The following is a 17,579-nucleotide window of genomic DNA, read 5'->3' as shown; positions in this document are numbered from 1 at the left end:
CATAGAGAAAGCTGGTAAGCTCTTTTCTGCAAAGGGCCAGATACTAAATATTTTAGGCTTTCTGAGCCCTTCTGGCCCTCCAATCTCTACCATGACCACTCAACTCTGCAGTGATACCTCAAAAGCAGTCACAGATAATACGTAAAAGAATGAGTGAGGCTCTTTCCAATAAAACTTTATGGACATCGATATTTAAATTCCATATCATTTTCACGTCAGGAAATCTTTTTTTTGCTTTTTGCAACCATTTTAAGAAAAGTAAAACTCATTCTTAGCTTGTGGGCCATAGGAAAATTGCTAGCAGGTGGACTTGGCAGGTGGGTTTGCCAAATTCGAAGTTACACCAATATTATATCTCTATCACGCATGTTATTTCTGCACTGTATTATATCACACACCATATCGGGTTGCACGAGGCTGTATGTTACCGTTCTCTCATACCAGCTCCCTGGGCAGCAAGCAGCAGTCCATCCTGGGTACTCCTGTGGGCGGGCCGGCGGAGTAGGAGGCGTGGCTTCCCTGAATCGCCAGCTCAGGATATTTTCTCGCTCACCCACAGGTGCACCTGACCTGACGGCCTTTGGCGACCCGCGCCAGTTCCCCGCGCTGCCCTCCATCTCTGACCCCCGCATGCACTACCCCGGCGCCTTCACCTACTCCCCGACGCCCGTCACGTCGGGCATCGGCATCGGCATGTCGGCCATGAGCTCGGCCACGCGCTATCACACGTACCTGCCACCGCCCTACCCCGGCTCGTCGCAGGCACAGGGCGGCCCGTTCCAGGCCAGCTCGCCGTCCTACCACCTCTACTACGGCGCGTCAGCTGGCTCCTACCAGTTCTCCATGGTAGGCGGCGAACGCTCGCCGCCGCGCATCTTGCCGCCCTGCACCAACGCCTCCACCGGCTCGGCACTGCTCAACCCCAGCCTCCCAAACCAGAGCGACGTGGTGGAGGCTGAGGGCAGCCACAGCAACTCCCCCACCAACATGGCGCCTGCCGCGCGTCTCGAAGAGGCCGTATGGCGGCCCTACTGAGGCTGCGCACGCACCCGCCGCGCGCCGCGCGTCCTCCCGGAAGCGCCGACTCACGGCCCAGCCTCGAGTTCTGCAGAACCACGTGGGCCAGGCCACCGGCCCGGGGAGCGCCTCGCAGTGAACGTGATCTGTGATCTCACTTCCGGGCTGGGAGCCTCCGGGCAGCCTGTGCTTCCGAAGTCCGTGCAGTTCACAGTTGCTCTTGGCCCATCTCAGATTTTTCAAACCTGACGCAACTTGAGGGTGTCCTCTTCATCACCCGTGGACACGTTGTATGGCAAACAGGAAGATTCCCAGAGGGAAACTGTGAATGCTTCTGATTTAGCAATGCTGTGAATAAAAGAAAGATTTTATACCCTTGACTTTTTAACCAAGTTGTTTATTCCAAAGAGTATGGAATTGGGGGTTTTGGTTTTTTTTCGGGGAGGGGGGACGGGGGATGCAACTCATCCTGTTTGGCATCTAATTCATATTTTTAATTTTTTCTTCCAGCACCTTATAAATTGCAAAATGCATATTTGCATTTGGGGTGGTTTTATTTTTATATATATATATATATATAAATTTGAGCTTGCTTCTTTCTTGCTTTGACAGATGAAAGAAATATGATTCCTTTTTCTGTAAGTTTTATTTAACTTTTCTTTTGGACTTTTGTGTAGTTGTTTTTTGAGAAACAACTACAGCTTTGGGTCATTTTCAACTACTGTATTCCCACAAGGAATCCCTAGATATTTATGTATCTTGATGTTTAGACACTTACTTAATGTGTTGATACTTTTTTATTATTTAAATGTACTTATATTAAGAGGAAAAATATCAAGTACTACATTTTTTGTTTTTGATAATAGCCAAAGTTAATTGTATCACATTGAAGAAGGTTAAAAAAAAAATGGGTAATGTGATCACTTGGTTATCTAAATATTGTTTACATTAAACTCCCTTTAATGTTAATCAAACGAGTTGGTAGCTAATGCAGCAATTTTTTTTAGTAGGCTTTTTAGATACTGAGGGTCACTCCAAAGATCTGAACTATGGAATTTTCTGCCAAGCTCAACAAAGGGTCTCATGTCTGACTCCCTCCTTCAGAGAAGGTCAAATTCGGTTCCAGAAGTTTCAGGTAAATGCCAATGATCGCACCTCTGGAGAGGATTTATTTTCTGCCTGGGGGTTTTGTTCACTCCATGGCCCCTTGATAATGTCAGACATGCTTTGTAGCAAAACAAATCCGAAGTAAGGAGGAGCAGTATCCACATGGAAATGGAATGAATGAATTTAGGGGTTCCTTAACTGTTCAATTCTGAGGTGGGAAGGAGATCATCTGAATTCAGAGTTCAGACTTTGTATAGCTCCAAGAAAATATTCCTCTGTGATACAATACCTGTCCACTGCTGCAGAACAAAACTTGTGGCCGTCCCCCAAGGCTGGGAGTGAAAGGGACTAAACGGGATGCCTTTGATAGCCAAAGGTCTCCAGCTCAGTTTTCATAGGGTGGGCCCAGAAGCAGCCCTGAAAAAGCCACATCCCCTCTGTGTGCCTCAGTGGAGCCATGTGGGAGAACATTGTCCTACCCATGCAGGACCCCATCCCATGCTGCTCATTAAACCACCAGTCTTTGCGTTACCCTCACCAGGCTGAGACCCTTCCCTGTAGGATGTGTGCACTTTTACCCATGCATCAGCATGACGGGAAAGACTCCTGTCACTGCTGCCCTTGGCTACAGTTCAAACATATCCAATGTCACTGTAAATTTTATGGAACTATTTTTATTGGAGGATTTGGTCAGAATGCAGTTGTTGTACAACTCATGAATACTAACTGCTGATTTTGACGTGCGTGCTCAAAATGATCTGGTTGTTATTTAATGTACCTCTTAAATTAGTTGAAACGATTTCAGGTCAACTCTGAAGAGTATTTGAAAGCAGGACTTCAGAACAGTGTTTGATTTTTATTTTATAAATTTAAGGATTCAAATTAGAAAGATCTTTGGCTGCAGGCAGCAAAACAGCTGGTCTTATTTAAAACAACTTGTTTTTGAGTTTTCTTATATATATATATTGATTATTTGTTTTACACAAATGCAGTAGCACTTTGGTAAGAGTTAAAGAGTAAAGCAGTTTGTGTTGTCAGGTCATTCTTATCTAGAAAAGAGCTAAAGCAGATCTTGGAGAAACTCAGAATATATTTATTTTCAGTTTAGACACAAGTCTCCCTCCACCACTCAATATCATGTTTTATTCTATATTACATTTTGCAGCAAAATTACCCTTATATGTCAGTAAATTCAATTTTTTTTTTTAATTTCTGAAAAGGACCATTAGTGCATTTACCCCAAATTGAACTTAAAAGTTCTTTTCAGCGCATCGCCTTATCTGACCTGACAAAATATTGGTTTAAAAATGAAGGAGAAAAAATGTATATTTTTTCAGTTCAATTCTGGTACCTGAAGATTTTCCAACTCAGGATCAGCCTAATGCCTACAAGGGAAATCAGATAGCCTCTCGCATTGAATCCTCACCTCAAAGCCATGTATGAGGAGGGCTTGTCACTTTGTTGTAGACCCATGGGTTTGGCCATTCAGAGTTTCACAGACCGTTACCAGCATATATAGATAGTATTTAATCTTTCCAGAAAAAAAGGAAAAAGCCAAACCTTAGTTGTTCTGGAGATAGGTCTCATACTTAACACATGTCCCCACCCCCCCCCGCCAGAGGAATTCCATTCTATTGCTTTCAAGTAAATTAAGGTGGTCCTTTATCAAGTAGACCCTTAAGACAACAAGGTAATAACTGGATGTATCTGGGAGCATAGGTTCAGGAGAAGAAAGATTACGGCCATCTCTACTGCTTGTTCATATCTTTGTTTATAATTTCAACATAGACCCATATTTCAGTTCTTTTTTTTTTCTATCTACAGATACTTGTATTTCTTTCCCTCTCTGCCCCCCAATATCACCCTCTCTCTCTCTTCCCCTCCCTCCTCCAAATCCCACCTCTTCCCTCATTTATTCTAGCTTTGTAAAAGGAGATAGCACACCAAACACCAGATAGGTGAAGCTGCACTTTTCCTCCCTTTATAGAAAGGAACATAGTGAGTCAGCCTTTCTCCTGTGTAGGGGTTTCTTCCAGCAGAACAGAGACATTGCCAACCATTTGGGATCTGCTTGCTGTCCGAGTACAGCAATAGAAATCTTCCTGGGCAAATTACCATCAGTGAGTTAACAGACAGTCTTTCTGCTGCCTAGGGTTTCTGTGCAGATAAACAGAAATGCTCTGATTAGAAAGGAAATGAATGGTTTCACTCAAATGTCCTGCAATTTAGGATTGCAGATTTCTGTCTTGAAATACCTGTTTCCTTGGGACATTCTGTCCTGGAGATTTTTGGTTTGGGTGTTTTTTGTTTTCTGGGGAATGACATGTTTGGGGTCTTTCATACATGAGAAATCGGTAGAACAGTGATATCAGAAAGCATTTTTTACTTCTGAACAAAATGCCTTTTTGTTTACCTGCAGTGTACAATTGTTTGGGATTTTTCGTTTGTCTGTTTCTTTGTTTGGAATTTTCCCCTCCCTTTAGCCAGATCAGTATTGATGAGGCTGATCATTTGGCATTTTTTTCCCCTTCCAGAAGAGTTGCATCAACAAAGTTAATTGTATTTATGTATGTAAATAGATTTTAAGCTTCGTTATAAAATATTGTTAATACCTGTAATAATTTTTTCAATTTTTTGTGTGTTTCTAAGGACCTTTTCTTATGTTTGCTAAATACTGTAGACAAAAAAAAAAATGCTTCTTTCTACTTTGTTTATTTTAGACTTAAAAATGAACTACTTTTTATTCACTTTTGTAAAGAGTTAATAGCATGGTTCCAATTTTTTTTTAAAGAAGTTCACTTTTTGTTCTGGGGAAATGAATGTGCAAAAAACAAAAAGAGAGAGAGAGAGAACTGTTGGTTCTTTGTGCTATTCTGGATGTATAAAAATCAATGGAAAAAAAATAAACTTCCAAATTGAAATGACAGTATAACACATCTGTTGAAAAAGTAATACTGGGAAATGCATATACTTGACGAGGCCCCGCCTCATGTCTATTTGTGTAGCAGTTACTGGATCTGTTCACAAAGCATCCTGGAAATTGGTGTGTGGTTTCTTTCTCCCTGGTACTGATGTAGCAAACACCCTCTGCACGGGAGCTGCCAGTCTTGAGTTTTAAACCAGATATGTGATGAGAGCACACCCCAGAAGCCCCTCTCCAACGTGTTTCTAGATAGCGCAGGAGAGCAGGCACCCCATCATGCATGGCCCACGGCCCCTAGTCGGAGTGGCCACCCCCTCTGCCAGGAGCATTCACCGTGCCCAGCCTGTGCAGGGCAGCTGGACTGCTGCTGCCCAGGGACCATTGGAGCCTTACTCTCTTTGTACCGCAGTTTCTTCTGTAAATCCAATATTATAACTAGTGAATGGCAAATAAACAGTTTGGCAAGTACGTACACCCTACCACACTGGTTTCGTCTTTCTCTGAGCTGCCTTCTCTAAGCTGCTGGGTTGGGAAGCTGAATGAAGTCAGCCCCCGACTCCCGCCGTGACACACAGAAAACAGCCTTCAACAGGCAGCTGCTCCCAGGCTTATAGTCTGCAAGCTAAAGTCTTTACCCTCCCAGGACCTCCCGCTCCTGACCACCTAGGTACAGCCCACGCTCTGGGGTTGCTTCTTCAGGTATGAGGGAACACTGAAGCATGAATGAATGCCTGTTAAAAATAAATAAATAAATAAGAGGAGTTCCATTACAGCTCAGCAGTGATGAACCCAACTAGTATCCATGAGGATGCAGGTGCAATCCCTGGTCTCGCCCAGTAGGTTAAGGAACCAGCGTTGCCGTGAGCTGTGTGGTAGGTCACAGATTCGGCTTGGATCTTCTGTTGCTGTGGCTGTGGTGTAGACTGGCAGCTGCCGTTCTGATTTGACCCCTAGCCTGGGAACCCCCTTGTGCAAGTACAGCCCTAGAAAAGAGCAAAAAAAAAAAAAAAAAGACATGGGATTTTCAAACACGAAGTGGAAAGGGAACATATTCAACCTGAGGTCGGTCACCCTTACCTGCCTCCGTTTCTGTCAGTTACAGGCATCAGCCTTAAGTAGTGAGGCTACAGGGTCTTCCCACACCACCACCCCTGTGCAAAGTAGTATTAGTATTTCCTTCTCAAGGTTCAGTATGATCCAAAGCACCTCCCAGCCAGGGACCCACCCCTTCCCACTTCTTCTCACCACCACCTCATGGTCTTAAAGGACCTTTGGGATGTCTGGGACCAAAGCAAGTGGGATCAAAATAAATGACAGACATAGGAGGTAATGGCTAATGAGCAGAGGTAGGAGGTGGGTGGAAGGATCAGGTTATACACGTTGTCAGAAAGGGGGCCTAGCAGAGCCACCGAAAGCGTAGACTCAGGAGTCAGACTCCCTGGGTTTGTGTTCCAGTTCTGTTTCCCACGAGCGAACAAGGTAAACTAACTAGTGGCCTACTTTTTCTCATCTGTGAAATAGAGATAATACTGCTTTGTTAGGATATTTTAAAAAGCTAACACAGGAGTTCTCACTGTGGCTCAGCAGGTTGAGGACCCAACATGGCCTCTGTGAGGATGCAGGTTCGATCCCTGGCCTCCTTCAGTACATTAAGGACCCGGCGTTGCCACAAGCTTTGGCATAGGTCACAGATGAGGCTCAGATCTTGTGTTGCCATGGCTGTGGCGTAGGCCCAAGCTGCACCTCCAATTTATCCCATAGCCCAGGAAATTCTATATCATGCAAGTGCAGCCATAAAAAGAAAAAAAAAAGTTAATACATATCAAACACTTTAAAAAGTGCTTGGCACACAATACATGCTCAATAAATGTTAAATGCACACACAATACCATTCATTATTAAACATGTAAACAACATCAAATAAAAAGTTAAAATGCCTTCCACTCTGCTCAGTCCACATCTTGCTGTTTCTAGTCACTGTTTGTTTTTTTTTTTTCTTTTTTTTTTTTGGTTAATTTGTTTTTTGCAATTTCTTGGGCCGCTCCCATGGCATATGGAGGTTCCCAGGCTAGGGGTCGAATCGGAGCTGTAGCCACCGGCCTACACCAAAGCCACAGCAACTTGGGATCCAAGCCGCATCTACAACCTACACCACAGCTCACAGCAACGCTGGATCCTTAACCCACTGAGCAAGACCAGGGATCAAACCTGCAATCTCATGGTTCCCAGTCAGATTCGTTAACCACTGAGCCACGCCGGGAACTCCTCTAGTCACTGTTTTGTGTTCACCATTCCAGACATTTTTCTATATCCATAATATATGTTGCATACTTAATCTACACCCAGGCAAAAAGACATCTTATAATACACATCATTCCACAGCTTTTTCTCTTGATATACGATGTGCATCCTTCTACATCATCCCACTTAGATCTACATTGCTCTTTCTTTAATGACTGCACTGTATGATATTTTAGGCTTGTACTAGTTTACCCCTTCATTGATGGCATCTAGGTTGCTTATAATATCTTGCTGTTAGAAGAGTTTTTTGCATGTATCTTAGGACGTTGTGCTAGAATTTTTGTACATTTGAAAGGAATTACTGGTTCAAAACAATTTTATGTTGACAGGTACCTCCAGATTGCTCTTTCAGAAGGTTTTATTGAATTAGATTTCTAGGGTCAAGGCTGAGTGCTGGGAAGATGAAAATAGAAATTTGCCAGGTAGAGGCTTGACTGCTGTCTGTAGAAGGTTTTTAATCCAGACTTTCGTGTCAGAGAGATTTGAGATCTTCCAAAGTGCTCAGAATATTCCAGAGGAGGAATGTTGGCCTGAAGAAAAAACTACGTTTTTTTCAAGCGCCTACTACAAGCTCAGCTCTGGTGTAAGTACTTCACGTATGTCAGCTGACTCAGTTCTGACAATGGCTCCGTGGGAGAGATCCTGTTGTTGTCCCCATTTTGCAGATGAGGCGACTGAGGTCCGTGCGGTTTAAGCAATTCACAGGATCCCATAGCTATCGGAGGAGCAGTGGCATGAGCCCCCACAGTCTGGCCCAGGACCCTGTGCTCTTCCATACTGATGCTTTGAGCACCGCTAGGTATTTGTTGATGACACAAGAGTTGTCTAAACCTTCAAAAATGGTCTGTCTCTTCAAATAATGTCTGCTTCTTGCTAGTGTGCAAAGCAGAAGAGAGAAATGATTGTGTAAGAGTTTCTGGGGAAAAGGGGGTGGAGCCTAAAGGGTTTCCACGGAAATGGTTCATCCCAACCCAGGGCTCAAGACAGGGAAGGGTTCCAGGTTAAAAGCCCCTTCCCTGCACAACCGGGTGTGTCAGGCAGACCCCGTGAATTCAGAGAGGCAGCCCCAGCCAGAGTCCTCCCACTCTCCCAAGTCTGCCCTCCATTCATTTCTCTTTAATTAATAACTCTATTGTTTAGGGAGTTCCTGTTGTGGTGCATCGGAAATGAATCCAAGCAGAAACCATGAGGTTGCGGGTTCAATCCCTTGCCTCACTCAGTGGGTTAAGGATCTGGCATTGCCATGAGCTGTGGTGTAGGTCGCAGACACGACTCAGATCTGGCGTTGCTGTGGCTGTGGCGTAGGTCGGCGGCTACAGCTCTAATTAGACCCCTATCCTGGGAACCTCCACAGGCCACGAGTGTGGCCCTAAAAAGACAAAAATAAATAAATATAATAAATAAACCCTATTGTTTTGGACAGTCCTAGATTTACAAAACAAATAACCCACACCCCCTAACACCAGCACAGAATTTCCCCAGTTTTTAGCATCTTAAACATAATGATAGTGCTTCTGCAACAGTTACTGGGTCAATATTGATAACTATAACTAAAGGCCATATTTTTTTCAGAATTCTTAGTATTTGCCTAAAGTCTTTTCTTTGTCCCAGGACCCTACTTTACATCTCATTGTCGTGGCTTCTTAGGCTTCTCTTGGCTGGGACATTTTCTCCAAATTCCCTTGTTTATGAGGATCTTGGTCATTTGGAAATGTACTGGTCAGCTGTATCATAGGATGCCCTCTCAATCCGAACTCTCTGCCATTTTCTCTCATGATTTGACTAGGATTATGGGTTTGCGGAAGGAGATCACCGAAGTACCAGGCTATTTTTACCACATCATATCAAAGGTCTATATTTATGACTGTTGAGGTTGACCGGATTGACTGGTGAGAAGTGGCATTTGTCAGGATCCCCTCTGAAAAGTTACCTTTGATCTCCCCCTTCCATACTTTACTCCTCGGAAGGAACTCACTACACACAGGCCACATTTAAGAAGCAGAGAGCATGAAGTTCCCATCCTGGCGTAGCAGAAACAAATCTGACTAGGAACCAAGAGGTTGAGGGTTCGATCCCTGGCCTTGCTCAATGGGTTAAGGATCTGGTGTTGCCATGAGCTGTGGTGTAGGTCGAAGATGTGGCTTGGACCCTACATTGCTATGGCTGTGGCGTAGGCCTGCAGCTGTTGCTCCAATTTGACCCCTAGCCTGGGAACCTCCATATGCCACAAATGTGGCCCTAAAAAAGCAAAAAAGAAAAAAGAAAAAGAAAAAGAAAAAAGAAATGGGTATCGATGTGCTCCTCCCTTGACTGGGGCACAAAGCCAGACCCTCCAGCAGGTGGCAGGCCCTGTGGGATACAGAGGCCAGGTGGCCCCTAGCATGAAGCCTGCTCTCTGCTCCAGAGGAGATGAGCAGCCCCCACTTCTGATAAGGGCATGAGTGTCCCCACTCCTCCCCTCCAGCCTAGAGGATCCAAAGGTTCAGGGATCGAAGCCACTCCACGTTTCCTGTCACTTTGGACTCACTTTGTACAAAGTCAAGTTTCCCTTCACCCCCGTCCCTGAGACTGCAGATGATGTTGATAAAATCTTCAGCAGAGTATCTAAATGTGGCCCGGGATGGCAAGAGGTCACCACCAATTCTCATTTTTATTTTTTTATTATTTTTTAGGTTTGGCACCATTGGCTGAGTTTCGTCTTTGCCCTGACAGATTCTCCACATCTTTGTTCAAAACCAGCCCACCTTGGAGTTCTGCTGTGGCTGAGCAGGTTACGCACCTGACTAGTATCCATGAGGAGGCAGATTCGATCCCTGGCTTCACTCATTGGGTTAAGGATCTGGAATTGCTGTGAGCTGTAGTGTAGGTGACAGAGGCAGCTCGGATCTTGTGTTGCTGTGGTTGTGACTATGATGTAGGCTGGCAGCTGCAGCTCTGATTGGACCCCTAGCCTGGGAATTTCCATATGTTTCAGGTGAGGCCATAAAAAGCAAACAACAACAACAACAAGGACCCTCCTAGGTGAGGTCTCAGAGTCCTAGATTCAGGTCCTAAAGGAACTTTGAAGTAAGCAAGTCCTCCCCTCACTCTGATGCCCAAATACCTCTCCCACCCACTGGGATTTCTCAGGAATGGCCGTGCCGCCTTCCTGACATGTTGCAGAACTAAGTTCCCTGCTCATTTTACTCGGAGGGAGAGGAGATGGCATGAAACGTGTTTACTTCCTCAGGCAGGAGGAGTGGTAGTTGTGTGCCAAATTTTAACTTTGGTAATTAAATTTTTCATGCCTTACATTCTCCCTCGTTTCCATTTCATTGATGCTGTTGTAAGGATTAATTAATGACTTGAAAATGTTTTGAAGATGGAAAGTCTTACATGCATATGAAGTGCGATTATTTGTTACTACAAATAATTGTGTTTGGCCACTTTCTTCCTTCACCTCAACAATGATGGAGGGTTTCTGCAGGTAGTTAAAAGTTGCATTGTCTGCTGCCTTCATCAAAAATACATTCTAAGAGTTCTTGTTGTGGCTCATGGGGTTAAGAACCCAACTAGTATCCCTGAGAATGCAGGTTTGATCCCTGACCTCACTCAGTGTGTTAAGGATCAGGCGTTGCCCCAAGATGTGGCTCAGATCTGGTGTTGCTGTGTCTGTAGCGTAGGCCTTAGCTGCAGCTCCGATTTGACCCCTAGCCCGGGAACTTCCATATGCTGTAGGGCAGCCCTAAAGTAAATAAATAAATAAATAAATAGATTTAAAAAGTGAGAGAGAGAGAGAGCTTAAGTCACTTGAATTACAATAATAACAGAAAACCCCCAACTGTCAGGCACGTATATTATTTGGTTACTCTAGATTACAACATGCATCTTTGACATTAAAATATACTGTAAATCAATATTTTTTATCACTCATGAATGATGCAAGGATCATAAGACACCTTAACTTCATCAAAAATGCATTCTAGGAGTTGCCGTTGTGGCTCAGCTAGTTAAGAACTCAACTAGTATCCATGAGGATGCACATTCACCCCTGGCCTGGCTCCGTGAGTTAAGGGTCTGGCATTGCTGCAAGCTGTAGCATAGATGGCAGAGAAGGCTCAGATCTCATACTGCCATGGCCAAAGTGTAGGCCTGCACCTGCAGCTCTGATTCGACCCCTAGCCCAGGAACACCCATATGCTGCAGGTACTGCTGCAAAAAAATAAGAAAAAATACATTATATGGCAGTAAACTACAGAGTTCTTTCCCTCCTAAAGGGAGAGGCAGAACCCCAACAAATGAGCATGTAACGTATGTCAGAAGGCATAGTCACTTTCTAGGGTTGCTGTAACAAGTACCACAAACTGGACGGCTTCAAACAACAGAAGGGAGCCGTCTCTAGTTGCTCCGTTAAACAGAGGGAATAGGCATCTTGTCCATAGATTAACTCTCCAGATATGTTTAGTCATTTCAATATCAAAGAAGGGGGTATATATATATAAAATACCCATATATATATATATATGGGTGGCACTGGGGGGTAGGAAATAGTTGGAGACTCTTCATCAAAATAAAAGAAGGTGGCAACAACCACAAATTTAATTCAGAAACAAAACATTCTTTCTTTTGGTTTCAATTGTCTCTTTCTTTCTTCACAAATACCTCACATCTCCATAATGATTGGTTCAAGTCCCACTTGAAAAAACAAGCCCTTAGCAAGATTCCAGTTCATTGGTTAAGAAGGAAGGAAGAAAGCTTGCTTCACGCTGTAAAAAGTTTGATGTAATTTCTCTCTCCCTTGGCCTCTTTTTTGTCAAAACTGCAAACTCCTGCAGTCCTGAGACTCTCCTTGGATTTCCTCCCAATATTTGAATACATAAATATAGGTCTGCAAGTGCACTGCCCCTGTTTATGAGCCTTTTAAAGATCAAAGAGTCATTTTCAGCTCTTGGGCTTGTCACTTTAAAACATACTGTACTGTACCTTTTAACGGGTAGCTCTTTCAGAAAGGCCCGTTGGGCTCTTCCCTTTTTGCCCTTTTTGTCTTAACACCAAGTCCTACAGTTTGTGTGAAGAAATTCCTTTAATGCAGGATTCAACTCTATTTCCAACACGATAAAAGGCTCAAGGCCTCCCTTTTTAATGGAGATTTTTTTTTTTTTTTTTGCTTTTCAGGGCTGGAACTGAATTTTAAAGGGTGCAGGTCTGAGCCTCCATATGCATCATTCCAAAACCATAGCTCTGATTCAAAATTGGCTGGTCACCATAACAAAAGAAACCATCACAAAGTCAAGGAAAAGGTACCAGCTTACAAAACACCAGACGCTACCAGAACTTGAAGTGTAAAGAATGCCTCCAAAGCCATGTATAGCTTGGGGACCAGGTCACACTGCTTAACAATCATGGTCCCTACATGTTTACCTTGTGTTTTCTTGGTAACATCTTTGCATTGAACACTGAGTTCAAATATGACCTTTGAGACTGCTGAGGTCTCACAGACGAAGATGACTGTGGGACCAATGAAAGGAAGTGTAAAACTGGCAGATAAATAAATGCCAGAAACTTTGAGTTTTAACTGATGCATTTCTTAAAATCATAAACATAATTTAGGCTTTCACAGAACAGGTTCTCACAAGTATACCAGGCTGCCTATGCTGAAGTTGGGAGACTTATGCATTTGGTATTTTAAAAGTAGATTTGGGGAGTTCCTGTCTTGGCACATCAGAAACTAATCCAACTAGGAACCATGAGGTTGTGGGTTCAATCCCTGGCCTCGCTCAGTGGGTTAAGGATCTGGCATTGCTGTGAGCTGTGGTGTAGGTCACAGATGCAGCTCGGATCCTGCATTGCTGTGACTGTGGCATAGGCTGGCAGCTACAGTTCCGATTAGACCCCTAGCCTGGGAACCTCCATATGCCATGGATGAGGCCCTAAAAAGACAAAAGATAAAAAATAAAATAAAATAAATAAAATAAAATAAAAGTAGATTTTGAAAGATTTTTGCCTCCAGTAATGGTGGGCTAGTGTTTTACAAATCAACACTCCCATAGATAAGAACTGAAAAAATATTAAAGTGTTTGTGCATGTGTATATTTGAGGACATCAAACCAAAGTAGCAGGGACTTAAAGAACTAATATATTAAAAGCATACAGAGCCTCAATTATCTTTTAAAAAAATTTTGTCCATGCCTGTGGCATGTGAAAGTTCCTAGGCCAGAGAGCGAACCTGTGCCACAGCAGTGACCTGAACCACTGCAGTGACCATGCTGGATTGTTAAACCATTTCACCACAAGGGAACTCCTTAAAAAATTGTATTACAGAATGCTTAGTGTCCAGTTGGAAATTACCTGGTGCACCAAAAGGCATGAACAAAAAACTGAAAACTAAGAGAAATCACAGGTAAAAGCAATTGTTATCAGATATGGACTTCAAAATATGTGATTCATAAATGTAAGAAATTTAGATGACTACGTGTTGATCCTCAGCAAAAGAAAAAGTACACATTCTACAACTGAAAAGAACTTCAACTGAAATAAAGAACTTTAAAGAATTTAACAGTAAATGAGAGACAGCTGAAGAGAAGTTTAGTAAACTGGAAGACAGTTTACTCCATACCTAGGAGTTCCAGTGGTGGCTCAGTGGTTAATGAATCCTATTAGGAACCATGAGGTTGCAGGTTCAATCCCTGGCCTTGCTCAGTGGGTTAAGGATCTGGCATTGCCTTGAGCTGTGATGGAGGTTGCAGATGCAGTTCGGATCCTGTGTTGCTGTGGCTCTGGCATAGGCCGGCAGCTGCAGCTCTAATTAGACCCCTAGCCTTAGGAACCTCCATATACTGCAGGTGCAGCCCTAGAAAAAGGCAAAAAGACGAAAAAAAAATTAAAAATAAAAAACACAAACCATACCTACATTGAAATACAGAGTTTTGGTGTGTATCATTTTTAAAGGCAGTATGTACAGAAAAAACATGAGACATAAGATACATGGAGAAAGATCTAATACACATTTAATAAAAATTCCAAGAGAAGGAAAAGAGGTCGATACCATCTTCAAAGAGATGACAGCCAATAAATTTCCACAACTGATGGAGGAATAAAAATATTACCTGCCATATCAGTAAACAATAGATGTTTCAGCCATCAAGTCATCACATCATAGCCACCTCCAAAAGTGCACCCTGAGGAGACTCAGATGAGAAAACACAGGATAATGGCCCCAGATAGCTGAGGTACATATCTAAGGAATGATTTCAATAAGCCCAGATTTTGCATCTTCCCATACACAGAAAAGCGCTAAATCCCTTAACTTGAGATAACTGGTTTTCTTTAATAGTAATCTTTTGATTCCAAATGCATGGTCTTTTGTTACAAAAGTCCCTTATGTATCCTGCTCCCCCCTTGCCTCGTCAGAGCAGCCTCTCAGAATTATCTGAGATGCTGTGTCTCAGGCTTAAGTCCTCAGTTTTATCCACCGAATAAAACATAACTCTCAACTTTTAGATTGTGCATTTTTTTCAGTTGACAAATGGGCATCAAAAACAAACAAACAGGGAGTTGCCATCGTGGCTCAGTGGTTAACGAATCCGACTAGGAATCATGAGGTTGCAGGTTCAATCCCTGGCCTCACTCAGTGGGTTAAGGATCCAGCGTTGCCGTGAGCTACCACAGCTACCACAGCGTTGCCGTGAGCTACCTACACCACGTAGGTCACAGACACAGCTCAGATCCCTGAGTTGCTGTGGCTCTGGCATAGGCTGGTGGCTGCAACTCCGATTAGACCCCTAGCCTGGGAACCTCCACATGTCATGGGAGTGGCCCTAGAAAAGGCAAAAAGACAAAAAGACAAACAAACAAACAAACAAAAACAGCAAGCAGTATAAGTACTAAGAAAACTACACCTAGGTACATCACAATAAAATTGTTGAAAACCAACAACAAAGGGAAAAAACTCTTAAAAATCAGTCAGAGAGAGAAATAAAGAAATATTACTGGAGTTATCCTGTGGATCAGTGAGTTAAGGATCCAGCATTGTCACTACAGTGGCTTGGTTCACTGCTGTGGAGCAGGTTCAGTCCCTGGCCTGGGAACTTCCACATGCCATGGGCAGATTCAGAAGAAAAAAAAAAAAAATTACCTTCAAAAGAGCAAACATAAGAATGATAGATAACTTTGTTCTTTTATGACTGCACCTATGGCATATGGCTAGGTGTCAAACAGCCACAGCAACACCAGATCTGAGCCACATCTGACCTATGCAGCAGCTTATGAGCAAGGCCAGGGATCGAACACCCATCCTCACAGAGACAGCACTAGGTTCTTAACCCATTGAGCCACAACAGGAACTCCACAGATAACTTTTACACAGAAGAAGCAGAAGCTAGGAAATAATGCAGTAATATCTTCCAAGTGCTGAAAGAAACTATTAGAAAGCTTAGAAATCCTTACTCAGTCAAAATATTAAGTGATAAATAAAGACAGTTTCTTTATTTCTTTGTTTTGTTTTTCAAACAAAAGCAGAAAATTTGTCACCAAATAGGATTGCAATTCAGAAACAGTACAGAGTTCTTTGGGTAGAAGGACAATGGTCCTGTAAGGCAGCATACAATGGGATGCAGTGCGACAGAAATGGTAAAACATGTTGGTATTAAACACTAATAATGTCTTGTGAGGTTTTAAAAAACATAGAGGAAATTAAAACAGGTCGTGATAACGTAAAAGGCAGTGAGAAAGTTAAAGTGTCTTACTATCCTTGTATCATTCATGAATGATTAGAAATATTGATATACAGTAGATTTTAATGTTGAAGGTGCATGGGGTGATCTAGAATAATCATGTAATATAAATGCCTGACAGTTGGGTTTTTTTTATTATTGTCGTTGTAATACAATTGACTTAAGCTCTTTTTTTTTAGGCTACCCTACAGCATATGGAAGTTCCCAAGCTAGGGGTCGAATCAGAGCTGCAGCTGAGTCCTACACCACAGCCACGGCAACACTGGATCTGAGCCATATCTGCAACCTATGCCACAGCTTGCAGGAACACCTGATCCTTAACCCACTGAGTGAGGCCATGGATCGAACCCGCATCCTCATGGATACCAGCTGGGTTCCTAACCCACTGAGCCACAATAAGAACTGTGACTTAATCTCTTGATACTTGAGGTATCTACTTCGAAGACAGCTATCTTGAATCAACAAATTGCCATCCCATGGGACTAGACAAGGAACCAGGCCAGCCTCACCCCTGAAACTTCCTTTGTTTTAGAGACCTCTGGTTTATTGAGATAATTGACTGTTTGGGCTATTTGTTTGTCCCTTCCCGCACTTTAATTTGTCTTCTCAGACTGTACCCATCACAGCCAATTTCCCACCAAGCCACTCCAGGTCCTTGGAGCCTCTTATAAGTTGCTCCAATTTCTCCCACCCACAGGTATCAATAGGTGTTGGGTTCTATAGCTCAGCACACCCATGTGGCCCAGCCATCTCCAGCATCACCATTGAGTAAGTCTGGATAGTATGATGATGCAGTCATCGCTGCCCATATTTGCTTGATGTGTCCTGTGGTTGGTGTAGCACTGTCCTTCTGCCTCTGCCATAGAGCCTGGCGTTGAGTAATCGGCTCCATCCTGGCTAGTACGGGTTTCATGGTTACCTCTTTGCCCTTTTGTGCATGTCTGCATCCTTCTCCCTCGGCAAGAGATAGATGTTTGGGGGTGGGGTTGGGGGGCATCTAGGACCATCTTTTGGCATCCCACCCTTGAGAACGAGGCTTGGGGCACCTGCTGAGGCACAAAAGCAACTGAAGTCAATCCAGATGGGTTAGGAGAGCCCATGGTCACAGGGGCATTTGAGTAGGAGTTGAAGCTGCATTGGGAAGATTCAGATAGAGGTTCTCCATGAGTGGATCCACGGGAAGGAAGGGATAATCAGGGCTCATATTTACTCCTTCAAGGCTCAAGTCCACCTGAAGGACACTACCTCCTATGGTGGATCTAATTAAAGGGATGCACACAAGCAAGGGCACGCATGCATGTGCACACATGCGCACACGCACACATGTGCACATTTTTGGTAAAGGGGAAGTGCACTCTCCAGAAAAGAGGAACCAGACCTCTGGTGCAAGGTCTGGGTCATATTCATCCACACTCTTCCTAAAGTACAAGAACAAACACTGTGGTGCTGCTAGCCATCATAGTAATAAATAGAAAACATGGATGGAATACTAAGTCTGTGACTAAGCCTTATGAAACACC

At 43.4% G+C, this 17,579-nt stretch overlaps 1 protein-coding gene across 4 annotated transcripts in view; it reads left to right on the top strand.

Annotated features, from left to right (window-relative positions):
• RUNX1 (runt related transcription factor 1) overlaps positions 1-5,526 on the top strand; it is a 263,814-nt gene extending 258,288 nt beyond the window's left edge. For 3 of the 4 annotated variants that reach the window (XM_021068412.1, XM_021068413.1, XM_021068411.1), the window contains one exon: positions 560-5,526. In XM_021068412.1, coding sequence (XP_020924071.1) covers positions 560-1,035 — 476 coding nt within the window. In that variant the 3' untranslated portion in view covers positions 1,036-5,526. The remainder of the gene's footprint in view (positions 1-559) is intronic. The other variant, NM_001246252.1, reaches the window with a different exon arrangement.

Source organism: Sus scrofa, chromosome 13 (assembly GCF_000003025.6).
Source record: "Sus scrofa isolate TJ Tabasco breed Duroc chromosome 13, Sscrofa11.1, whole genome shotgun sequence".
Lineage (NCBI taxonomy): Eukaryota > Metazoa > Chordata > Mammalia > Artiodactyla > Suidae > Sus > Sus scrofa.
This window is presented reverse-complemented; position numbering and strand designations above follow the sequence as displayed.